We start from the raw sequence: 25,380 nt of genomic DNA, 5'->3' as shown, positions 1-25,380 counted from the left end.
TGCCCCAGGGTGGTCATGGCGGTGCTGCAGGGTGATCCACTGTGGCGATGCTCCGGCACCCCATGCCAGGGTCTAGGGAGGGTGGGAGGGCACCCACCTTCCTCTGCCAGCTCCATCACGTAGGTGTCGAGCATCAGGGCACCGAGCGACTCAAAGTGGCTCCAGTACTGGAAGATGGTGACCTGCTCGCCCTGGGTGCTGCCAGGCCGCCGGGGCAGCCGCCGATTCAGCACATCCTCCACCAGTTTCACACACACTGTGGGAAAGGGCCGGGGTCAGGCTGTGCAGCAGCTGTGGCCACCCCTCTGTGGGGCTCCTGGCCACCGAGTGGGGCTGGCAACTCCCTCCCCGAATACCCCTGCGCGCCCGCTCACCGGCGTCAGCCAGGCCAGGGTGCCGCTCGCTGATGGGTGCCGCATACTGGGTGCTGAGCACCTGCAGAAACCGCTCTACCGGGCAGGTGTAGACGTTGGGCACCTCCACGCAGCAGTCCCAAAGGGGCAGCACGCCCTCCTTCCGTGTGGAGAACTGCACCACTGCGGGGACAGGCGCTGTCAAACCTTCCCGGGCCACAGCAGCGGGGAGGTGACTCCTGCCCTCCGGCTGGCACGGCCCCTCGCTGCCCAGCCGTGCCCACGAGGGGACACCAGGCCCCGCGCAGCCCCCGGGGCGGCACAGACAGTCCCCTGGGCCGTGTGTCTTTACCTTCGGCGGCAGAGCTGGCTGCTCCCGCTCGCTCCTCCGTCAGCTGGCACACGATCTCCAGCACCTGCGCCTCCCGCAGCAGCCTGTCCAGGGCGTACATCTCCCGGCACCGCAGGGGACCGAAGGTGCCCAGCTTCTGCAAGGCACGGCCAAACCGGGGACCTCAGGGACAGAACTTGCCACCCACGCCACAGCCTGCATGCTGCGGCAAGTCACCCCTCGAGCAGGGACCCACAGCCCACCCCAGGGCTTCCCTCCCCAGGACGTCTCCTGCCACCGTGCCCCAGCCCCTGTCCTCACCAGCAGCAAGCGGTTGCAGTTGTTGAGGTGAAGCACCAGGGCCTTATCCAGGAACTCGTTGCCGGTGCTCATGGGGTCGGTGCTGGCCTCGGAGCCGCTGCACATGCCGGTGTCGTCTGCCCCCGTCTCGCCGGCGCTGGGGGCCCTGCTGCCGCGCCGGGGTCTGCCAGCCCTCCTGCAAGCCAGGGAGAGACCGAGGCAGCAGGTCAGCGCGGGGAACCCGGCCCCGGCCCTTCCCCACCCACGGGGGCAACGCTGGGCAGAGTTTCTGTAGGACCTACAGTATCACGGCATCAGGGCTGGGTGAAGGAGCAGGTCCCAGGGGCACAGGGCACGGGGGCTGCCTCCCAACATAGCACCCATGGAGAGATGGGTGGTAGCATTGTGCCACCAAAAGGCCAGATCCTGCTGCTTCTCGACCCAGACCTGCCCTGAGCTGTGATGGGCCAGTCTAAATGTGCTTGGGCACCCTGGCAGAGCTGGGCATCCCCCACCCCAACTGCCCCAGGGCCGCGTCCTGCCCCGCGCCCCATCCCACGAGCCCCGCTGTGCACCTCTCGTCTTGGAGAGGCTCCTCCTCGGAGCCCTCCGAGTCCTCCATGTCGGAGGTGTTGAGGAAGCTGAAGCTCTCCAGCGCGTGCTCCACTGTCAGGCTGATGCTGGAGGCCCGGCTGAGGAAGATGCCCTGCTTCTGCTGCGGAGGAAGGCATGGCGGGGTTGGATCCTGGCTCGCCAGCTAAGACAGCCCTGCCACCTGCGTCCCTGGGCACTGCCATCAGGGGTGGTACTGCCACCCTCATCCCTGGGCACTGCCATCAGGAATGGCCCTGTCCCCATCGTCCCTGGGCACTGCCATCAGGGAGGGTCCTGCCACCCTCATCCTTGGGCACTGCCATCGGGGATGGCCCCGTCCCCATCGTCCCTGGGCACTGCCATCAGGGATGGTCCTGCCACCCTCATCCTTGGGCACTGCCATCAGGGATGGCCCTGTCCCCATCATCCCTGGGCACTGCCATCAGGGATGGCCCCGTCCCCATCGTCCCTGGGCACTGCCATCAGGGATGTCCCTGTCCCCATCGTCCCTGGGCACTGCCATCAGGGATGGTCCTGCCACCCTCATCCTTGGGCACTGCCATCAGGGATGTCCCTGTCCCCATCGTCCCTGGGCACTGCCATCAGGGATGGCCCCGTCCCCCTTGCCCCCGGGCGCTGCTGGGAGCCCCTCACCAGCAGCATCTCCTCCAGGCGCTTGAGCTCCCGTTCGAGGGGCTGCAGCTCTGGGAACTGCCCCCGATAGTCGTCCAGGGCCGAGCCCAGGAGGCCGATGGCCTCCTCCAGACCCGAATCCACCACCTTCCCCCGTGGCACCTCGGGGACGCCGATAGGCAGCGGCGGGGCCGGGACGGGCCTCTCCTCCACAGAGGCTTGTGCCAGCACCGCGGGGACCCCGGTGCCGCAGCCGCCTCGTGCCGGCGCCTGGCTCTGCGCCGGCTCCGCCCCCTCAGCCTCCGCCTCGCAGGTGGCGGCCCACGCCGCGGCGGCGCGGGGCTTGGCCTCGGCGCCCCTGTCCTGCCCTGCCGCGGCAGCTGCCACCGAGGCGCTGGGGAGGGGATCCGTGTCCCGCTCGCCCGTCCCCGTGTCCTCCAGGCCGGGCGTGGGCTCCCAGGGGCTCTCCGCAGCCTTGGCCTCCATCGCGGCGTCCACGCTGGCCTCGCTGATGTGGCTCAGAGTCCGGGAGTAGGGCACGTGCCCGTTGGCCACCGCTTCCTTCTTACGGTTGCCCGGCTCCTCTGGCTGGCTCCCGGCGGGGGGGATGCCGACACCGCCGGCCCCGGGCCCAGCCTCGGCCTCCTCCGGCTGCTGGGAGAAGGAGATCTCGATGGCGGGGGCGGAGGCCTGCACCTCGGGTTGCACGATGGGCTTGTGCGCGGCATGGCGGGCGCTGCCAGACAGCTGGGGGCTGGAGGAGTCGTCCGAGGACTCGGAGGAGATGGACCAGGCCGTGCCGTTCTCCAGCTCCTCCTGGCGCCGCAGCATGTTCTGGGGAGAGGGGGAAAATGGTGTCAGACGAGTCCCTCCTGCCGACCCTGCTCCTCCGGCTGCCTTGCCTTCAACCGGGGGCAGGATGCGGCCGAGCCGGAGGGCACCGAGGACGCTGCAAGCCCCGGTGCAGGCTGCCGCACCGCCCTGGCTCTGCCGGCACAGCAGCGCGGGCAGAGAGGACCCAGCAGACCATGGCTGCCTCTTCCAGCCCTGCACCCCACGCCATGCTGGGGGGGGGAGTCCAGGTCCCCAGGCCCAGCCGCGCATGCCCCGGAGCCCCGGGGTGCCAGCGGCTCCCTGGCACGGCGGGCAGCTCCAGCATGGCCACAACCGGGTGTGATACCTGGAGCCGAGGACATGGCTGCAAGGATGGCAACAGCTCCAGCACCAGCTCATGGTGGGTAGCCCCGGCCATCACGCCAACGTCATGCCAGTGGTTCACCGTCACTGAACCAGTGCTACGCCATCAGGGATGGTCCTGCCACCCTCATCCCTGGGCACTGCCATCAGCGCTGGCCCCGTCCCCATCATCCCTGGGCACTGCCATCAGGGATGGTCCTGCCACCCTCATCCCTGGGCACTGCCATCAGGGCTGGCCCCGTCCCCATCATCCCTGGGCACTGCCATCAGGGATGGTCCTGCCACCCTCATCCCTGGGCACTGCCATCAGGGATGGCCCTGTCCCCATCATCCCTGGGCACTGCCATCAGGGATGGCCCCATCCCCATCATCCCTGGGCACTGCCATCAGGGATGGTCCTGCCACCCTCATCCCTGGGCACTGCCATCAGGGATGGCCCCATCCCTGATGTTAGCATCACACCGGCGCCATGACAGCATCACGCCAGTGCCACGCCAGCACCGTCACACCAGCGCCGTCACACCAGCGCCATCACACCAGCACCACACCAGCACCACGCCAACGCCACGGCACAGCACACCAACGCCACCAGTGCAGGGACACGGACAAGCCTTCTATTCACTAGTGCCCGGCTCTCGCACGAGGGCGTGCCAACGGAGGAGCGGGGCCGGCCCATGCAGCCCAGAGTGCAGAGGCCAGGATCAGGCCTCCGGGCACCAGCGAGGGCTAGTGAGTAGGAGACAAGGAGCGGCTACGGCTACTGCGGGACGGCCACGCTGCTGGGCTAAGCTACTGGCCGGCTCCAGCCCTCGCACTTACGCGGCCCTGCTGCGGCCATCTCCTGAGCTCGGCCGAGGAGACGTCGCTGCAGGAGCAGCTCTGAGACAGCTTCTCGAAGAGTGTCTCCCGAAAGATGTCCAGCAAGGACCAACCACGCTTGTCGGCCGCCCGCCCCGGGCTCTTGGGCAGAGAGAAGAGGAGCTGTGAGCGCGGGGGGAGCAGGTGCCGGTACCGGGGACCCGTGGCTGGATGGCTGGAGAGGAGCTGCCCACCCCTGTGCCCGAGCCGTGCCACCCTCTGGGACGTAGCCTGGGCACAATCCCTGCGCGGACCCCTCCATGGGCCACCTCTCCTGAGCAGCCCTGCCCGGCGCCACACTTACGTAGAAAGCCTGTTCCCGCAGGGACGGCGTGTCAGGCGGGCTCTGGTTGTAGGTGGAGAACCTCTTGTTCACCGTGGAGGCCTTGTTGACGGTGCTGGCTGCGGAGGGCTGGTCATCCTTGTCGAAGGGGCTGGGGAGGAGAGCAGGGAGGTGAGGGCTCTGTGCCAGCCTCAGGGGGGTCTTGACCCTGCTCTGCAGCAAGCAGGACACCAGGACCCCATCCAGTCCAGCTCTGGTTTTGGGATGGGAGAGAGCCCATGGCAGGCCACCTCTTGCCACGTCATGCCGGGCATCCTCACCCCCGCCATGTGCTACCAGCAATGCCTGCTGAGATACTCACTTCCAGGTCACCTCCAGGCTGAGTTTGAGGGTGCCCAAGTCGTTGATATCCACAGCCACTACCTGGGGCAGAGCCGCAAAAAGGTCCTTGGTCTCGCAGGACACATTGCCCACCACAACATGGTTGGCCAGGCTCTTTAGCTCCGTCACCTGGAGAAGGAGAGGGAGGAGAGGACGAGATGAAGCTGTGGGCCTCATCTTATCCATTCTGTTTGCATCCATGCTGTGTGCCAGGATGCCACCACCACCAGACAGCCTCCTTCCACCCCCGTGAAGGTGAGGTTTAGGTGGGGTCCTGGAGGGAAGCCCTGCTGGGATGCAGGGTGGTAGCTGGCCCACACCATCCCTGCCCCCTTCTGCACTGTACCTTGATGGAGAGGAACTCGGTGACAAGGGGCAAGAAAACCATTTCCTCGCTGTCCCACACCTGCTTGCTGTTCACCTCGATGCGCCCCCGCAGCTTCCACCGCTGCCGTCCGTACTTCATGAAGATCTGGGGACGCAGAGACGTGGGTGTGGGGTAGATACAGCACTGGGGTGGTGGGTGCTCTCTGTGCATCCCCAGGCATGACCCATGCCACCCACCACTGCCCTGCAACATGCCCTCCACACCAGCGCCCACCTACGCCCCTCAGGCACGCCAAGGACCACGGGGCAGGAGAAGAGCAGATCCCAACCCATATGGTCCCACCAACCTCATACTGGTCACCAGCACAGAGCCGGGCAAAGCCTGCCAGTCCTGCAAGAGAAGGCAGAGAGGCGTCAGCAGGCAGCAGGCAGGCAGGCAGGCAGCAGGCCAGGGATGGAGCGGGACGCATTACCTTTCATCCGGACGTGGAACTCGCCCAGCTGGCTCTCCAGCTCGTTTTCCAACAGACACATGTTCTGGGGACAGACGGACAGACAGCACCCATCAGCAGCCACCCATGGGACCCAGCACCCTACCAGCCCACCCCAGCCGGCTGCCTCACCTCCGTGTACTCCTTGTAGCCCTTGCTGGCCTCAGCCAGGCTCTCGCGTGCCTCCCGGCTGCCCGGCGAGCCCGTGCTGTAAGCCTTGACCATGTTGTGGGCTCCATCGCGGAGCCGCCGCTGGATGCAATAAGCCTCGTAGAGCTCATCTATCTGCAAGGACAGGCCCGAGCTGCGGTGAGGGGCAGGGCAGGGGACAGCACGGCCGCCCCAGTGCTGCACCGAGGTTGGCCCAAGGTGACTCCGGTCGCCAGCTCTCACCTTGCTAGCATGAAACTCCAGGCGACGCAGGAAGCGCTCGATTGACTTCACTTGCTGGAAAAGCAGAGGAGACAGCGTGAGCGGCAGCCCAGCCCCACCGCAGAGGAGCCGCAGGTCAGGATGTGCCCTGCTGCGTGCCCGCGCTGTGGCTGGGACGGGTCCTGGTCACCAGCCCTGCCTGGGAGGTGCAGGGTGGCAGCCGGCGGTGAGCGGAGCGGAGGCTGCGCTTGCACCCACGTGCTGCAGCATCCTCCAACCTCCCCTGCTCCAGAGGGTCCCTGAAGAGACAAGCCAGGCTCCAGGGTGCTCTTACCCCAGCCTCAGAGCTAACCCAGGCTCAGCACTCACCACCAGCAGCTTTTGTTTGCAAGAAGCGGGTTACAAGCCCTTGCCTGTCTCTGCTTCATCCCCTGCCCAGACCCCCCTGCCCGCAGAGCCCCGATCCCACCCCGCAGGGACTCTGCCGTGCAGGGGTCGGGGAGCAGGCAGCAGGGCAGCGCAAGCAGAGAGGGGCTGGCAGTAGCACATGGGAGGTGCTAGGAAAGGGGAGACAAGGGGGACGGGGCACCGATCCCGCTTACCTTATCCAGATCGTAGAGAAAGCCCTGGAGGAGAGAGGAGAGGGATAAGACGCAGCACAAAGCCAGCTCTGCCCACCCAAGGAGACCCAGCACATCGCACCCACCACCCAGAGCACGTTGGCGGGGACATGCAGCACCCAGCCAGGGCTGGAGAGTGCATGACAGTAGGAGAGGAGCCCCGTGCAGCCCAACACCAGAGCCCGGGCTAGCCCCTGATGTCCCCACAGAAGGAGGAGAGCCCCGTCCTGGGACACAGATGGACCAGGAGCTGCCCCAGCCATGCCCACAACCCTGGCCATCTGCCCGAAGTACCACTCCCCGTAAAGCTCTTCCCAAGCGACACTCACCAGGCGCGAATTCCTCTTGGACTCGCGGATCTGGGTGCTGAGCTTCTCCAGTTCCAGCTGGTGCACCTCCAGGTAGGCTCTGGGGGCAACCACACCACGGGGGTCAGGCTGGGACGCCGTGTCCAGGGCTCCTGCCACCCACAGACCATGCCAACCCAGCACATCTGGCCCCGCATCCCCACTCCCCGCTCCAGCACCCACGCTGGGAGCCCACTTGTGCCTCTACGTGGGACGTGGTGGGATGCGGGACCCCACGCAACTCCGGGACCCCCAGGCACTCTGCCCAGGAGACCTGGCATGTCCCTGCCTGGTGAGAGCAGAGAGTTGCCAACCCCAACCCATGGCGAGTTGTCCCTGTGCCCCTCAGGGGCTCCCTGCCTCCAACCACCCGGCCACGGGGAGCCCCAGAACTTACGTCAGGCCCTTCTTGAGAGCTTCGTACACCTCGTCCAGGCGGTTGGGCTGAGGCACCTTGGGTGGTGGGGATTTGTGGGACATTGAGAACATCCTACTGACCCTGGAGCCAGTCTTGCGGGAGACGGTGGGGGTGAAGGGCGAGAGGTTCCTGGGGAGAGAGGCAGGCAAACCCGGGGCGGCCGGGATCAGCACACAGCACCGGGGTCCACCTGGGTGCCCCAGCCTACCGGGGGAGACAAGAAGGAGCTCCGGGATGGAGACCTGGTCTGCCCAGACCTGCCTGCCTCTCCCAGGACTCCCTGGCAGCCAGTCTAACCAGCCAGCCGGGTGAGATGGGGCCGTGAGGCCGGGCAACGCTGCCTCCACCGCAAGCCTGCAGCCCCCCGCAATGCATTTGGCTGCCCCAAAGCCATGGGAAGGACAAGGAGAAACCCGCAAAGCTGATGGTGGAAAAGAGCAGGGAATTAACCCCGTCCCAGCGGGGTCAGAGGGGCCGGCTGTGGGGTAGCCTCTGTGGAGGGGTGGGGGTCCCAGGCGCCAGTTGGAGGGAGCAAAGGCAAAAGGGGGTGGCACCAGCCAGAGCCAAGCTGTGCTCCTGGAGTGCTTGTGGGGACGTCTCCAGCCCTGGCCACCCTCTGAAGGGGCCACGCTCTGCCCCATCGCCAGCACCCCGGGTTGCCAGGGGCATGGAGGTGCTCCCTGTGGTGTGGGCACTGTGGCAGGGTGACACATGCCACCGTTGGCTTGCTGCCCTACTGCTGTGCACTCCCAGGGACAGGCAGGGATCCCAGTGGGTGGCAGCATGGGAGCATCTTAGGGACATGTCACCCCGTCACACAGTGCAGCGACACGGGGCAGGGACATCCTCACTGATGCTACTCCTCTCCAGATATCACCAATCCCGCCGTACGGAGCTCGTGGCTGCCTGTTGCCTCCACCTGCCCCACCGCTGCCTTGGGGACCTCCTCCGGCCGACCCGAAGGGATGCCAACCCGGCGCCCAGCACCCAAACACCACCCTTCCTGCCTTGTGCAATGGAGTCGCTCTCCAGCCCAGCGAGCAACGCCCCGCTCAGAGCGGCTCTTCCCTTCCTCCTTCCAACGCATCGTCGCGCCACCGGTGCCCGGGAGACACCCTGGGCTCCTCGGTTCCCAGCCCTGGGCCGGACCTCCCATCCTGTGCTGCTCTTTGCAGGAGTGGCCAAAAGACTTCCCCGAATCATTGGTGGGGGGAAATGAATGTCTTGGCCTCCTCCCAAGCCAGCGTGATGGGTAAGTGCTTGATTTCCACCATCCCTCCTCATTCCCGTCCTCCAGGGCCCCTGGAGGCATCTCACACAAGCATCTCCCCACCAACCACTTAGCTGCAGGCATCCAAAAGTCCTCCCTCTTCCCTGTCCCCAAGCAAGCCCCTCTGGCACCCCCAGATCCAGTGACTTGCCAGTGGCCTGGAAAGTGTCACTTGGCTCAGAAGCTGGACAGGACCTGGGGACAAGAGCCGAGCAGGGCTGGAGGTCTGCTCCTGGGCACGGAGAGGCTCTACCTGCGCTTGTGCCCACCCAGTGAAGGTGCCCATAGCCTGACAAGGCAGCTTGGCACTGCTTTCCCCAGCCATTTGGCTGAGAGACGTCTCTTCCCCTGGCACCAGTGGGTGCACTGGGAGGTAAGGAGCCTGGCTGGGCGCTAGGAAAAGGGATTAAAAGCATTAAAATGCCGTAGTCCCACAGCCCAAACCCGTGGCGTGCCCGTGTCCCAAGAACCACCTGCGAGAGGGTAGCCAGGAGCTAGGGATGGCGTGGAGGAGGGTGGCGGGGATGAGCGGCGCGTGGGGTGGTTCTCACCGACGTGAGGTTCAGCAGAGAGGAGGAGGAAGGGTATGATGGGACCATAACATCGCCAGCGGCCGGAGAGGATGAGTAGGGAACGGCTGCTCCTTGCAACGCAGCTGACGGGCAGCCAATAAAACCTTTCAGCAACAGCTTTGAAGGAAACCCTGATTCACGCCAACACTCAAACCCCGAAACCAGCCGCCGCAGGATGTCAAGGCCGTCGAGACACAACGCTTCAAAGCCACCCCAGCTCCTTCACCGCACCCATTAAATGTGATGAGATGGTCACAGGGAAGCTCTTAAGAGCTGGCTGCAGAACGAGGGTGAGCTACACCTGCCCCCTCCATGCTCTGCTGGCAGCAGCCGCAGGGCTGCAGGGTCCTCACCCAGTCTGGGACACAGCACAGCGGAGAGCTGGGGTGATGGGCTCTGTCTCCCATCTGGCCTCGACGCTCCCTGCAGCCCCCCGTGCAACATCCCCTGGGTACCACAAAGGTCCCTGCAGGAGATGCCAGGCAGCGGGTCGGGAAGGCGCCTCGGGATGCACAGCAGGTCCCACCACCATGCCCGAGCCCGTCCCCGTCCCCGTCCCCATCCCTCGTGGCAGGCAGCACGAGCACCCATCTCCTACCTGAAGGGCCGGTCGGCCGTTGAGTTCACTCCAGCGAAGGACTGGCTCCTATTGATCTTGGTGACGAGGACTCGGCGCTGCGGGCGCACAGACAGTGACATCGTTGAGTGTGACCTGGAGGGCCTCCCTGGGGGGCACGAGAGAGCGGGGTCACTGGCAGCAGGGTGAGGAAACACACACGGGCAGGGCTGCCACCGAGACCAGGACGGGAACAGCACCCACGGACCAGGGTGGCTATGGCACCCACGGGCTGGGAGCCTTCCCTCTCTCTCAGCCGAGGGTGGCACTGGGGACGCAGGTCCCGTGCTGCCCCCAGCGATGGTGCCGGTGCCCTGCCCTGGGTGAAGAAGAGCTGCGGGCACCGTGAGCTCTCAGCGGGGACAGACAGACGGATGTGTCCCAGCTTGGCCCCATGGGAGCCACAGGAAGGGGCTGATGCCCAGTGCCCACCGTGGCCCTTCCCAGACATGACCATGGCAAACCCTCCGTTGTGCCCCAGCCTGGCCACCTCCTCCTGGCCCCCGCCTTGTCCCGTGTCCCGCTGTCACCCGTGCCACCCTGCTGCAGGGGCAGGAAAGGCGTGGGGCTGGACCCGGCCGCCCAGCCCTTCGCTGACTCCGCGCTGGCTTCCGCTCGCTCCAGCAACCAGGAGGGAAACCCACGGGCAACAAAGCGCTTTGGAAAGTCCCCGGCTTTGCCAGGAGCTCTGCGTCGGGGAAGGAAACGCCAAGCCATTCCCTGCCGGACCCTGGAAAGGCCGCACGGGCAGCACGTGTCCAGCCCCATGGCCGCCGCAGCCCTGCCCTCTGCTCCTGGTAGAGGAGAGACGGTGCCAGGAGCCCCAAAACCGCTGCCTGTACCTGCCTGTCCCCGCAGCAGCCGGTGCAATCGATGCCAGCCAGGACAGAGCAGATTTCTGAGTCTTGGGGCTTGGACCCGGCTGCCACCCCATGTCACAGGGAGCATCGCTGCAGCCCTGGCTGGGGCTCGGGGAGCCCAAAGCACAGGGCAAGAGCTGGGGAGTCTGGGGCTCCTCCTGGCCCTGCCACCCCCGGCAGTGCCAGCTGGGGACAGGGAGGAGCCCAGCCCACAGGGCAGCCGCAGGAGCAGGGCAGAGGCTGCCGGATTCTCCCCTTCATCCCGGCCACCACTGACGCCAGCTCGGTCCCTGTGTCCCCGCCAGCCCCCAGAGCCGAGCTGCGGGCTGGGGAGCCAGGAGCTGCCGGGGACGAGCCCACACAGTGCCCGGCCGTCACACACCAGGAAGGCCAGGCGGGGCCCTAGGGACGCACAGCTTCCCCGACTGGCAGATGGGGCCAGAGCCACCTCCCCGCGCCTTAAGGGGCTTACTCTGCCTTTCCTCCTGCCCCCAGCACGGCTGGCAGCGAGCCCCCAGCCCCAGCAGCACCAGGGACGACACGGGGACGCAGGCACTGCCGGGGTTCCCGCCGCCATCCCCACTCCTTCCCCCGGCACAACGGAGCCCGGGAGCCCAGCTCGAGCCGACCCCGCGTGCACACCTCAGCTGCCGGCGGGCATCCCCCCGCTGCTGCGCTCCCCGCCGCCCCGCGGCCATGCCATCACCTCCCCGCGTGCCAGGCTGGGGCCAGGCATTCGCAGCGCCCGGGATGAGCTGGGCCGTTGGGAGTCAAAGCCAGCCGCCGATAACCTCTCTGCCGGTGGAGCTGGGACGCAGCAGGTCCATCTGGTTCCCCCCTTGGCACTCGGGTCCCAGCCCAGGACCACGGAGCTGCTCTGCAGGTCCCGCCGCCTCCCCGTTATCTCAGTGCTAGTCCCTCCAGTTTCCAGGACAACGCTGTCCCAATTAAGCTCATTAGGAGGAGCTGTAATCCCTAGCAGTCCAGCTGACCTGCAGGGCCTGGGCAGATTACCCTCTGCAGGGCTCTTTAATCTGCTCCCCACTGAGCGAGCAAGGCCCATGGCACCGGTACTTGCTGGCCCAGCTGGGCCTTACAGCGATTCATCTATAGGAAAAGCACCCACCACCCCTACGATGGGGCTCTCTACGCGTGGGGCAGGTCGCAGCTCCTCCGGGGTGAGCACAGCCGTGCCAGCCCATCCTTCTCCAGCCCACATGGCCGTCTGGGGGCACGACGGGGCTCTGAGGGTCACCTCTAAGGAGGGTCACCTCTAAGGAGAGTCACCTCTAAGGAGGGTCACCTCTAAGGAGGGTCACCTCTAAGGAGGGTCACCCAGGCAGGAGCCCGCACTGGGGAGAAGGATGCTGAGGGCGTCGCAGGGGGAATAGGATGCTGGAGGTGCCGCAGGGAAGAATCATAGAATAATTTGGGTTGGAAGGGACCTGTAAAGGCCATCCAGTCCAAACCCCCTGCCGTGGGCAGGGACATCTTCAACTCGATTGGGTTGCTCAGAGCCCCGTCCAACCTGACCTTGAATGTTGCCAGGGATGGGGCATCTACCACCTCTCTGGGCAACCTGTGCCAGTGTCTCACCACCCTCATTGTGAAAAATTTCTTCCTTATACCTAGTCTGAATCTCCCCTCTTTTAGTTTAAAACCATTCCCCCTTGTCCTGTCGCAACAGGCCCTGCTAAAAAGTCTGTCCCCATCTTTCTGATAAGCCCCCTTTAAGTACTGAAAGGCTGCAATAAGGATGCTGGGGGTGCCACGGGGAAGCAGCGCCCTGGCACAGTTCCCCAGGAGAGTCCGAGCGATCCCCAGCCGCTGGCTCAGGCACCTCAGAGGCTCCAGCAGCCACCTGCACCGCGCTGGGTCGAGCTCCCAGGCTCTGAGGCTCCTGCACTGGCACAGGGAGCGCTGCCACGAGTGGTGGCTGCTGCCAGGACTCGCCCAGGGACCCAGTTCCCCCCCAAACACCCCCTGCGATGCACCGTGCCACGAGGCCAGATCGCTGGCAGGATGGGTGCAGACCTGAGTCGGCAGCAAAGGACGGCGCAGCCCCAGCACTCGCTGCCAGCCAGCCCAGCGCCTGGCCCCGGGCACTGCCAGGTCTTGCCAACGCCAACCTGTCTGCCGTGGCACCCTGCGACCCCAGGCCTGGCACCCTGCAGCCCAGTTCCTGTGCCAGGACCCCAAACCCCCTTCGAGGAGGGGGACACCGTGCCCCTGCTCTGCAGGAGCGATGCCCCGGGAGCCCCAAGGATGCTCGAGCCCGGCACACGCGGGCAGCCAGCCAGGTGCCGGAGGGCAGCGCTGCCTGCATGAGGCAGGGCAGGCAGGGTGCGGGGTCTCTGCTGCTGGCACGCTTGGCTCTCGGCGGAGGAAAAAACCCCGGCGTGGTGCATTCCTGACATTACCGAGATAAGAGGTACCTGGTACCGCGGCGGCACGGCCAGCCCCGGTGGGGAGCAGAGTCTGCAGCACACTTGCAAGGGGCAGCCGGCTGCCACATCTTGCCCAGGGCGGTGAGCCCCGTGCCAGGCTTACCGGGAGGCCGGTACCGGGCAGAGCACCGGCACACTCGTGTCCCTGCCGTGCGCTGAGCCCCAAGCACATCCCTCCCTCGCCTGAGAAGGAGCCGCAGAGGTCCTGCCCCAAAGGTCCTGCCCCAAAGGTCCAGTCCCTACCAGCCCCCCGCCCTTAATTAGGGCTTCGGTGCTAACGAAGCCGCCTCCCAACCAAGCTTTTCACCTTGCCGTGCCTGCGCCACAGACTGCCTGCAGCTCTCCTGGCGTAGGAAAGGCAATCCTGGGAGTCTGTCTGTCCGTCCGTCCCTGGCCAGCACTGCCCACGGACAGCGGCCGAGAGGGCAGAGCGGCTGGGTGTGAGCAGCTGGGTGGGCAGGGTGGCGGGGGGTGCTGGAGCCCACCCCGGGGCTCTCCAGCCCGGCCGCCGGCTCCTCTCCCAACGCCGGTGCTCTGGAGATGATTGGGATCCCAAGAATGCTGGTCGGAGCGGTGGAGGGGGCAGTCCGACCGGCTGGGTTGGTCCCAGCTGGTTTCTGTTTCCGACACTCAGACACCAGCCTCGGGTCGCTCTGGCGGGTTTATCAACACTGCCCCGGCCGGAGACGCCCCAGACTGGCTCCCCCCGAATCCCCAGCCCCGCAGCCCTGGGAGCTGGGGGTGCTCTGACCACTGTCTCCAGTAACGTCACTTACTGGCGGCCAGCAACGCCCGGGGTGGCCGACCCAGCACCCCTGATCCCGGGGAGCGGCACCCACAGCCACCTGAGAGGCTTCTCCAGGAGGGGCTGGCAGGGCTGGACTGTGGTCCCCACGCTGATGGCACTGCGGCCACCTCCCCTGGCACAGCGGGCTACCAGTGTCCCCCATGCTGATGGCACTGCGGCCACCTCCCCTGGCACAGCGGGCTACCAGTGTCCCCCATGCTGATGGCACTGCGGCCACCTCCCCTGGCACAGCGGGCTACCAGTGTCCCCCATGCTGATGGCACTGCGGCCACCTCCCCTGGCACAGCGGGCACCTCCCCGGGCACAGCGGGCTACCAGTGTCCCCCACACTGGTGGCACTGCGGCCACCTCCCCTGGCACAGCGGGCTACCAGTGTCCCCCATGCTGATGGCACTGCGGCCACCTCCCCTGGCACAGCGGGCTACCAATGTCCCCCATGGTGATGGCACTGTGGCCACCTCCCCTGGCACAGTGGGCACTTCCCCAGGCACAGCGGGCTACCAGTGTCCCCCACGCTGATGGCACTGTGGCCACCTCCCCTGGCACAGCGGGCTACCAGTGTCCCCCATGCTGATGGCACTGCGGCCACCTCCCCTGGCACAGTGGGCTACCAATGTCCCCCATGGTGATGGCACTGCGGCCACCTCCCCTGGCACAGCGGGCTACCAATGTCCCCCACGCTGATGGCACTGCGGCCACCTCCCCTGGCATAGTGGGCACCTCCCCTGGCACAGCGGGCTACCAGTGTCCCCCATGCTGATGGCACTGCGGCCACCTCCCCTGGCACAGTGGGCTACCAATGTCCCCCATGCTGATGGCACTGCGGCCACCTCCCCTGACACAGCGGGCTACTAGTGTCCCCCATGCTGATGGCACTGCGGCCACCTCCCCTGGCACAGCGGGCTACCAATGTCCCCCACGCTGATGGCACTGCGGCCACCTCCCCTGGCACAGCGGGCTACCAATGTCCCCCACGCTGATGGCACTGCGGCCACCTCCCCTGGCACAGCGGGCTACCAATGTCCCCCACGCTGATGGCACTGCGGCCACCTCCCCTGGCACAGCGGGCACCTCCCCAGGCACAGCGGGCTACCAGTGGCCCCCAACAAGGGCACGGCACGGTGGCCACGGGCCAGTCCATCCCACCTGCGGTGTCTGTGGCAAGCAGTGGGTCCTGCCAGGCCACACCAATGGCACGTCCCCCCCCCCACCCCGGCACCCTTGGGTGAACCTTGGGCGCACGGCGGGTGCGACCTCGGGAGCCTGCGAACCCAGCTCCCTCCAGCCCAGCCGCTCCATCCTTGTTTGCGCAGCTGCGTCCCCGCTGCCCTAATCCAGGCGCGTACCCCAGCCCCCCCCCCCGGCCCCTTCCGGCCCCGGGGCGGCCCTGGGCCGGCTCCCGGCGTTCCCTCCCGCTGCCCCTCGTCCCTCCCAGGCACAGAGGACGGGAGCATCCGGGGACCGACGCCGAGCCGCCTTGGTCACAGGGAGCCCGGGAGCCGCCTCTTCCCTGACCTCCTCCGCGCTCTGCCTCTCCTCCGGGCAGGCAGGACCCCTCCCTGCCTGCCCCCCGCACCGGGCGAGGAGGGGGATTGGGATTTTTTGGGATCGGATGAGTCAGTGAACGGCATCCCGGCTCCCCGTGACTCACCCGGGAGAGAAACTCCCGGCCATGAGGTCGCAGCCCCCGCCGGAGCAGGGGATGGCGGTCCGGGTGCTGCGGGTGGGGGGCTGGCTGGGTGCTGGGTGCTCTCGGCCCCGTGGCGGTGGGGGCACGGCGGCGGTATCCGCTCTCGCGGCCGCGGGAGGCCGGCTGGCTCCTCGGGCCGAGCGGGAGGGCGGCAGGAAAGGGAAGGAGCTGCGAATGGGAAGAATTGGAGGAAGTGCTTATTTACCCCGCGGAGTATCCCCGAGGAAGGGCAGGGCACGGCGCAGGCAGACACTCACGGCCAGCTCCCCGGGGAGGTCTCGCAGCCTCCCACCCCACCACCCATCCCACGGGCTCCCAGTTCACAGCCAGAGGGGGATGCAAGCCCCAAACTGGGACCCACGGAGGTGGCTATCGCTGGGGCCGGGGGGTTCCCCAGTGCCTGGCTGAGCTCAAGCCCAACTTGATTTCTAGGATGGCTCCTGAGAACCAGCCCAGGACCACCATAGTCCCAGTAAAGTGGGTCCCCCACCCCAAAGGCACAGACCGAGCACCCAGCCAGGATCCCCGTTGCTTTGGAGGCCTAGGGGATCACCTCCACGCCCTGCTAGATGGGACTGCAGCCTGGCCAGGGGCTCCGGATCCGGCTCCTGAGTGGGCTGTGACCCCTCTCAGAGGTGCTGAGCAGAAGACAAGGCTTTGGCATGATCCTGCTGGGATTGGCATAACCTTGCGAAGGTCCCACATGTCACCTTCACCCCCACCTGCTCATCTCCAGGATGCTCTGTTGGGTACCAGTAGCTTCCCCCCAAAATCCTGCCCGGGCAACATGGTCCTTGTGCGTGAGAGCAGCCCCAGGACCCCCCGTTCTGCCCAGGTCCCCTGGGGCCGTGGTGCCAGGGATGCTCCATGCGGACCCGGGCTCTGTTTGTCCTCAGACAAGACGTGGGGGGCACAAGGGGGAGAAAACCAATTTGCCGAGGAAAGCCGTGCTGCCGTGGCATTGGGGGCACATCGCCTGGAGCGGCGGGCAGCTGGGGCCCCCTCTCCTGCCTCAAGGTGCGGAGCCTGGGTCTCAGCGTGGGCAAGAGCAAGGCTGGGCAGCCGGCGGGTCCTATCCTGCCACGGACACCCCGTCCCGACACCCCGTCGCTGCACGCCGCGGTGACAACCATGTCCCTTGCAGGTGCTGGATACCCATCCCTGGGGAAGAAGAGCTCTCCTCCCTGGAGAAGTTGCTCACCCAAAAAAGCCCCCGCAAGCCCGGCCACATCACCCCGGGAGCCTCAAACAGCTGGGGGTCCCCAAATTAATGGCGTTTGCCGAGGGGCCCCGGTGCCGCTGGCGCTCGGTACCTTTCGGTTTGCCGTTCATGACGGGCTGCAGCAGCACGTCCCCCTCGGGCTGGGGTCAGCGTCCCGGGCGGCTGTTGCTCTCTCATGCCGTCCGTCCGTCCGCCCGTGCGCGGGGGCCGGGAGGGCTCCCCCCGGGCAGCAGTCTCCTCCCACGCTTCCCCTGCCCGAGGGCTGACATCACTGCCCAGCGCCGCAGCCCCGGCCGTGACTCAAGGGCTGGGGACGGGATGACGGAGGACGGGAGGACACGGGAGGATGCCCGACCCCCGTGGAGGGAAGGGGCCCCACCAGCACCAGCTGCTCCAGGAGCACGGCATGGCTCGGTCCCTATCCTTCCCTCCCCATCGTCTCCCTGGGGAAACTGAGGCACGGGTGCAGGGGAGGGGACCAGACTGCAAGTCACCGCGGTGCAGAATCCCCCCCAGCCCCTCTCCGGGTTGCTTTAAAGTAGGGGGAAGAGCAGGGCTGCAGCCCACGCCGGGCACCGCAGCGTCCCCCGCCAGCCATGCGTGCCACGCTGGCCTCGTGCCAGCCAGCCCCCCGCGAGACTGCTCCCCTCGGAGACCCCCTTCCCTCCGGCACCCAGGACAGGCCACGAGCCAGGGAGCAAACACCGCCCTGCCGAACGCACCGCTGGCCCCGGGCTGCTGCCGGTCCCTGGTACGGCGGGGGGATGCTCCGGGCACAGCCCCTCGCCCCCATCCCTGCCGGCTCCGCTGCAGGGGGCACAAAGCCGTGGGCAGAGCGGGCAGCCGCTGCTCACGCCACTGCGGGGAGCAGTCCCGACAGCCCTGCTGCTCGCTTCTGCGTTGCTTTTATGTATATATTTATATATATATAAAAAAAAATATATATATATAAAAAAAAACCCCGCCGTGGCTTTGCTGCAGGCTTCCCACGGCATGCATCCCCGTGGCATGCCCGTGGGCACCCTGCAACACCCAGCAGCCGCTGGGAAAAGGGTTTCCTTGCTCAGACGCCCCCAGCCTGTGTCGTCTGGGTGTCCAAAGGCTCGGAGGGGCTGGCTTCAGCCAGGGCTTCCTCGCAGGGCTCTCCAAAGATGCTGGGTGCCATTCCCACAGGGGACCCAAGGGGCTCCAGCACCCACGGGGCAGCGGGACAGACCCACCTGCCCTCCACGCCAACCCCTGCGGCCGGCGGCACCTCCCGGCCACACAACTCCCCGTTTAGGGCACAGGGATGCCCTAAACAACCAGGGGACTCTGTGGCACAGATGTCACCCCCCCCCCCCTCCAGCGCTGTAGGTCCCTGCAAGAGTCCTGGTCTTGGGGTACCCAGGCCTGGCACCCTTCTCCGACGGAGGAGGCTGGAGCAGCCAGCCCCATCCAGGCTGGGACCGGCTGCCGTCACCACGTCACCGCGGCAGGAAGAGACACCTCCCTCCAGGCTCCTTTCCTGTTTGCTGCTGCTTTTAGAGCGAGGTCAGGCCAGGTTCGGGAGGAAAAGCATTGGGGCGGAGTTTTGGGGGGGTGCTCGGCAGAGACGGGGTGCTCCCAGGCAGTTAACCCCCTCCCTAGAGGCTGAGCCACTTGTGGGGCTGCTTCCCCAGCCCAGAGCTGGGCCCCTCCTCGCTGGTCCTGGCCAGCCACCGCAGGGGAGGAGAAGCGTCTGGAGCTCCCTTGGAGGGTGGCGTGGCTCCCCCGCCATGGGCACCCATGCACGTGGCTCCGGAGCCAGCCCCGGCCAGGCTTGGAGAGCTGGGGCTTGCAGCGGTGCCACCAAAGAGCAGGTGCCACCAGGACACCTTCTCGTCCTGGTGCTCGGTGGGTGCCCGGGTGGGTGCCCAGGTGGGTGCCCGGCACCAGCCCCACTGGGAGAGCAGCTGGGGGAAGAAAGACTGAACTGGCCCCAAGCAGCATCCGAGGAAAAACCATCCCAGCACTGGCAAACGGAGGTATCTGGTCACCCCCCTGCCTGCAGCCTCCATGCCAGTGTCATGGGCATGGAGAGGCGCCCGCAAAGCATGGTGTGGGGGGACTCATCTCCACCCTGGCCTTCAAGAACTTGCATGAAGAACCAGCTCTCCTACCTCACCTGGTCAGGACACGTCCCCCTGGCTCTCCCCACCGACGGGCAGAGTCCTGCCATGGGCAGGGGGCCACTGCCCAGCTTTTCCCCGCTTGCTGCTTCTCCCTGGGGGGAAATCATCGCTGCCGGCACCGCCCCGGGACCGACCAGCCTTCTGCAAAACCTCCGCCGCGCTGGCAGCCATGCGGAGCCGGTGCCCGGCACACGGCCAAGCAACGCGCCCGCAGCGACGGCCCATGCCAGCTCGTTTGTTCTCATTAAAGGTTAACAAGAAAGCCACGCTAAAGCTGCCGGGAGCCGCGGGAGAGGCGTTCACCGGTGCCACGCAGAGGGAAGGGACGTCCAGGCGTCCCTACCAGAGGGGTGACAGCCGGGCTGTGCCGCTTGCGGGGACTCTGCCTCTCCGCAGCCCGTAAAGGGCTGTGGGGCAGCCGACAGGCAGGCAGTGTGTCCTGGGCATCGTCCTGGGCATCACCCCGGGGGAGACCGCCGGGAGCTGGCAGGAGGTGGGCTCGTGCATTCGAAAGGTGGCAGAGGGTGCCGGTGGAGGACACGGGCGTGCGGCATCAGACGTCTCCTCTGAGCGCCTCGTGGCACCCTGCATGGCACTCAGCAGGGCTTGCCAGCTCAGGGACACCTTGCCAAGGCAGGGCAGAGGAAGGACACGAGCTGAGCCAACGCCGCCAGGGCCTGGGCGGTAATTGAGTTAAATGAATCTCTGTCCTTGGCCTGGCCGGGCACAGGGAGTGGGTGCAGGGAAGGGGACAGCCCCACAGCCGCCGGTCACCTCCCCCAGCTCAGGGGACTTCCCTGGATGCTCACCACCCCGGCTTGGCATGAACAGCCAGGGCGGCTGCCTCCACCCCGCCTACGCAGCAGGGACATGGGCATAACACCCCAACCGCACCCTTTTTGGGGTGTCCCTGTCATGCCCTGCTCTCGCCAAGCCTGGGGAGCTGTCCCGAGCATCCCCACCCCAACCACAACAGCTGAAGATGCAAACAAACCCCTCCATGGACATCCGTGCTCAGACACGCATGTACAGGCATGGCCAGTCCGTTTGCAGGCAGAGGAAAACTCCAGACACCCCAGGAGGACGTTCCCATTTCCCTGCCCTTGGTAGGATACAGGACTGGCATCCCAGAGACCCCGCGTCCTGCCAGCGCTGAGTCCTGGGGAGGGTCCTCGGCTGCTTCCTGCTGGCCCCAGGACCACCAGCTCCGAGGCTGTGCCCACCCAGCATCACCCAGCCCCTGGAGAAGCCCCAGGAGCATGCTCCTCTGGTGGCACCAGCACCAAAGGCCAAGGTGATGAAGAAGCTATTTCAGGCCATTCCTGGACAAGCAGTCCCCGGACACGGACACCTTTGCATGGCTGGGAACGTCACCGCAGCTGGAAACGCGGCACGAAAGGGCACACACCAGCCTCTGCGGGTGCACAGCGAGCAGAAGGCACCGCTGGCCAGAAGAGGCTGGGGAGATGAGGGTCAGCGCATAGGCACCAGCCTGGTGAGGGGCCAAAGAGCTCCTGGTCACGGGGCAGACCTCGGAGGGGGCAGGAGGTGACAATTCTGGCACGAAGACCCACCGTCATGGCTTGAAGGAGAACCACGGCGAGTGACCAAGTGACTTGTGGCCAGGCAAGAACCAGCCCTGGTCTGGGAAAGCCCAGTCCCAGAGCTGCAGGTGGTCACCTCCACCACGGTGCTACAGCCCACCCCTCCGACTTTATTTTTTGCAGAAACCAACAAAGCCAGCTCCAAAAAATCCTGGCAACCCAACGCCGCAGATCATATGCAGAGTTTTTTTCTGCAGGGTTGATGCCCCAAGGGCTGGAGAAGGACCAGCCCTTGTGCCAAGCCAGGCTTTACCCACAGCCAGGCTGGCACCAACACCGCCGGCAGCATCTCTTGCCGAAGGGGCCGGGCACCCCACATCCAGGCACCGCGGCAGACTCAAGCCCTCCCCCCTCGCTTCCTCGCATCGTCCCCAAACGGCAGCAGAAATAGAAGCGATATAAATGGCAGCCCTATAAATAACCCCAAAGCACGAGGCGGGGAGCTCGTCCCAGCCTGGCAATGGCCTCAGCCCACGCAAAGCCAGGGCTTGGTCTGCCTTTGCCGTCCCCTGGGGACCCCAAGTGCCAGCTCCCTGCCCACGACGGGTCTCCCAGGTCCCGTCCTTTAAGTCAGAGCCATGGCAGGAGCTCCGAGGTGCCCACCGAGCCTCGGCCACCGCGCAGGCTGGAGTCCAGCACGCTGGCATCCCTGGGGGATGTCCCCACGCCCCTGCCCGGCTCCTGGCAGGGTAGCAGCAGGCACCGGACAATGCCCACCCCGGGCACCCCACAGCAACCCAGGCTGCAAATTCCTGGGCGAAGCGGAGTGCTGGCCAAGAGCCTCAGGCAGGGTTTGTGAAGAGATGCCCCCATGCCCCACCACTGTTCCCACTGCAGATCAACAGTTAACCCCAGTTGCACCCCGACACCCATCCCGGCGTTCCCCATCCCTGCCCTGCCCATCGCTGCCTGCATTCCCACGCTCAACCCCATCACGTCGTGTCCTCCACGGGGGCTCGGCTGCCACCACGCCAGCTCCCACCGCAGCTCCTCTCCACCCTGGGGGACGCGGCAATGCATCGGGGACCTCCACCAGCCGAGAGGAGGCAACGCTGCCGGCAACAAGCCCTGCGCTGCCTGATTTTGCGCGGCGTCATAGCCTCACGCCCCAGCCCTGCCCGGGGGAACGTAGCAATGCTGCTCCCCAGCCACTGGCCAGGAGATAGGTCCTCGGCCAACATGGGATTTACAGGAAGGCCAGGACTTCCCGGTGGCCTCAGTAATCTCCTCTGGGAATCTGGCAAGGGTAAAACCCACGGAGGCTGTTTGCAAGCCCTGGGACGGCCGGTGGTGCGGCAGGGAAAGAGTTAATGGTGCGAGGCCTTCCCAAGCACTTCTTGGCAGGCTGGGGAGGGCCGGGAGATAGGAGGATCGGGCCAGCAACAAAGCGAGATCTGTCTCATTAATTCCCCCGAGCATTCCTCCCTCCGTCACCCAGGAGGAGGAGGCAGCACCCAGCTGACATGGTGCACCCAGGTCCCTGGGGAACCCCCCCCCCGGGGTCCTGCTTGGGTGCAAGGGGTGTGATGGGGAGGGGGGGGGAGATGGGTGCAGCCTCTCCTCCGGGACCGATGGCTCTGGGGTCCCGCAGACGCTCCGGGAGGGCCCTGCATGGACCCCTCCGTACCCCCGCCCGACTGTCCCAAGGGAGACGGGGCAGGGCACGGCTCACGCCACCGGTTCCTCCGCAGAGTAAAACAAGCGGCGCCATCCCAAACCCGGGAGCGAAGCAGCGGCCGGAGGAGCCCACGCAACACAGACAGGGGCTGGGGCGGGGGGGAGAGGGTGGCTTTTGCGGGGGGTGCATGCCCCGATATCCCGCAGTCGGGCGGTTCCTTCTCTGGGCGTCTCCGGGCACGGTCCGGGCCGTGCCGCAGGGTGCGGAGCAGCCCTCCGAACCGCGGGGCGATGGGGCGGAGGAGCAGAGCCCCTCGGCCGTGTCCCCGTCCCCACCCTCCCCGCCATGACTGAGCACCCCCCTGCGCCCCTTCGGGTGCCCACCCTGGGGCTGGGCGGCGGGTGGCAGACGGGGTCGCTGGCAGGCGGTGGCATGCGGCGACGTGGCCCCCCCCCCAGGGTGTAGCCCTGCTAAAGCCACCAACCCCGCTCCCCCTTTATCCCCCCGTGACCGGCGTCTCCCCCGGGGCAGGCGGCGTTGCCCAGGGTACGGAGGTGCCGGTGGCACTCACATGTCCCAGGAGAGGCCGGGGACGACGCGCGGGGCGAGAGCGGGCCTGGCTCGGTGCATCCCCTTTGTTCCACTCCCATGGACGGGGAGCAAGCGGGGAGTTCGTGCAGGCTCTTGGCAGCGCCCACCCCGGCTCTCTCCATGGAAACGCGGGAGCCATGTGATTTCGGCAGGAAACCACGGCACAGCCAGCGCCAATGGCGGCTGCATGGCCGGGAGCGCCTCCCTCCCCGAGGAGACCGCTGCCGCCACCGCCATCGCCGCCACCGCCATCGCCACCACCGCCATCGCCACCACCGCCATCGCCACCACCGCCATCGCCGACACCGCCACCTCCACCACCGCCACGGCCGGGCAGGGGTCCCGTCCCCGCTGGCTCAGCCCGTCGGTGCGTCGGCATCCCCCGGGGGTCCGCCAACCCCACCGAGAGCTGGAGCGGGATACCCGCGCCCCGTTCCCAGCCCTGCCCGCGCAGGCAGCCAGCACCCCCCTTGCCCCAGGGGAGGTGGGATCAGCCCGGCTTGCTCGGACCCGGGCTGCTTGCCCTGCTGCAGGCACACGGCGCCCACAGCTTCTCCCTGCTAGGAAAGCAATGGCTGGAGCCCCCCACCCACCCCCCCCCGAGGGCCACTACAGCCTCCCAGGCTTCAGCTCGCCCTGAAAGACCCCGAGCACAGCCCCCTGATAGCAGGGACAGCATCTCTGGGCAGTGAAGTGACATGACCAAGGCTGCGCAGTTGGTCGGTGGCAGAGGCAGAACCAGCACCCAAGCATCCTTGCTCCCAGCTGTGCGGTACCCAGCGCCCCACGCTGCCTTCCCCCCCACCTCCCACCCCAACTGCGGAAAGCAGGAGCAGTGCTCAGAGCTCTGCCGAGCGGCAAGTCCACCCTGGGAGAGCAAAGCGTAGGCACCGACCCACGTTCCCCAGCCCCACCAGGCTCCAACCTCCACAGGGAAGGAGCAGAGGAGCGCTCCCAGCGTCCCCAGTAAGGGACGGGCAGCCCTGGTGCAAATGTTGCGGTTACACGGTGCTTCCTCACGGAGCATCACGGCTGCCCTGGATCAGACCCTGCCCTGCCAGTCCAAGTCCTGAACCCCGACACCTCTGAGCATCCCTGGAGGTGGAGGGGGGGGAGGAAGCCGCGCTTCCCCAACACCAGCCTGCTGGGGGGATGCACCCTGCTCCTCTCCTTTCTCCCAAGCCCGTCTTTCTCCTACCTGTCCTAGATCATGTTGAATCGACCCAGTTTTAAATGGGACTGATGCCTTTGCAGCCCCGGTGAGACACCCTCCATGCGAGGATGAGACAACGCAGCGCTCCAGCCAGCCCTGCGATGCAAAAGCACTAATTAGACCATCGCCGCGTCTCGGAGCTCAGCAGATTAGGGCAATATCGGTGACAAGGAAATCATTGCACCACCACTGTGGCTCTCCTGGGGCCGCACCGAGGAGCGGAGCGCTGCTGCCAAGGACACCTCGTGAGAACGAGGGCGTCCCAGCTCCCAGCCCATCCCTGGCCTGGTTACGTGGAAGGAAAAGCTCTGCAAAGATGGGAGAGAGGACAGCAGGTCCCATGGCTACCAGGGAAATGCCAAACCAAAGGGCCGACATGGACAGGCAGAGAGGATATATGGATCCATCAACCCAGCTGGTTGATCAATCAACCCAGGTCCCAGCGCCACGCAGTCCCTGTCCCACCAGGATGGGCCAGCACGTGCCTGGCATGGTCAGCACCACCGTGCCATGCTGTCATCGCTTGATCCAGCATCCCGCGTGGATCAAGTGGAGGGCTGGATCCCACCCACACCCTGTGGATGGCATCGCAACCTTGCCCACCCCCAAAAGCTCTCCAAGGGCAGCCAAATAGGGGGGGAAGCTGACCCCGTGCAGCACTCAAAGGAAGCTCTTGGTGCACAGAGTCCCTTGGCTCACCCTCTCCAAGTCCTTCCAGGAACACCAACCCTGGGTCAGCGCTTTGGCCCACCAGCGCGCCATCTCTGCAGGCTTTCTGCCAACCTGCCGCTGCACCAGCAAGGTGGCTGCGGGGACTCGGTCTGCACCCACAAACGGCACGGCGTGGCAAAGCGGGCACTTGGGAGCACTCACCCATGCCAGCTCTATGTGGGTGCACCCGATCCTCCTCATGCCCCCGGCCTGGCTTGGTGGGCTGCCTAATGCCCACCACAGCTTGCCTGGGCTCACCCACCCCAACCGAAGACCACCAACTGGTCCTACCCGCTCCCTCGCAGCAAGGTGGGTCTTTGGATACTGAGCATTTAGAATAGAATAGAATAGAATGGAATGGAATGGAATGGAATGGAATGGAAACGAATGGAATGGAATGGAATGGAATGGAATGGAATGGAAACGAATGGAATGGAATGGAATGGAATGGAATGGAATAGAATAGAATAGAATAGAATAGAATAGAATAGAATAGAATA

At 66.2% G+C, this 25,380-nt stretch overlaps 1 protein-coding gene across 7 annotated transcripts in view; it reads right to left on the bottom strand.

The window, feature by feature from the left end:
* RIPOR1 (RHO family interacting cell polarization regulator 1) overlaps positions 1-25,380 on the bottom strand; it is a 35,324-nt gene that overhangs the window by 3,089 nt on the left and 6,855 nt on the right. For 5 of the 7 annotated variants that reach the window (XM_075160871.1, XM_075160870.1, XM_075160872.1 and 2 more), the window contains 17 exons: positions 9,946-10,072; positions 7,485-7,634; positions 7,070-7,148; positions 6,723-6,746; positions 6,142-6,195; positions 5,881-6,033; positions 5,731-5,794; positions 5,605-5,648; positions 5,277-5,402; positions 4,911-5,059; positions 4,571-4,700; positions 2,233-3,045; positions 1,560-1,699; positions 1,006-1,180; positions 706-841; positions 375-536; positions 98-256 (listed from right to left, as the gene is read on the bottom strand). In XM_075160871.1, the coding sequence (XP_075016972.1) occupies positions 98-256; positions 375-536; positions 706-841; positions 1,006-1,180; positions 1,560-1,699; positions 2,233-3,045; positions 4,571-4,700; positions 4,911-5,059; positions 5,277-5,402; positions 5,605-5,648; positions 5,731-5,794; positions 5,881-6,033; positions 6,142-6,195; positions 6,723-6,746; positions 7,070-7,148; positions 7,485-7,634; positions 9,946-10,046 (2,659 nt within the window). In that variant the 5' untranslated portion in view covers positions 10,047-10,072. Of the gene's footprint in view, positions 1-97; positions 257-374; positions 537-705; positions 842-1,005; positions 1,181-1,559; positions 1,700-2,232; positions 3,046-4,570; positions 4,701-4,910; positions 5,060-5,276; positions 5,403-5,604; positions 5,649-5,730; positions 5,795-5,880; positions 6,034-6,141; positions 6,196-6,722; positions 6,747-7,069; positions 7,149-7,484; positions 7,635-9,945; positions 10,073-17,081; positions 17,392-22,936; positions 23,071-25,380 lie in introns of those variants that run through there. The other 2 variants (XM_075160867.1, XM_075160869.1) reach the window with 2 other exon arrangements.

Source organism: Calonectris borealis, chromosome 12 (genome assembly GCF_964195595.1).
Source record: "Calonectris borealis chromosome 12, bCalBor7.hap1.2, whole genome shotgun sequence".
Lineage (NCBI taxonomy): Eukaryota > Metazoa > Chordata > Aves > Procellariiformes > Procellariidae > Calonectris > Calonectris borealis.
This window is presented reverse-complemented; position numbering and strand designations above follow the sequence as displayed.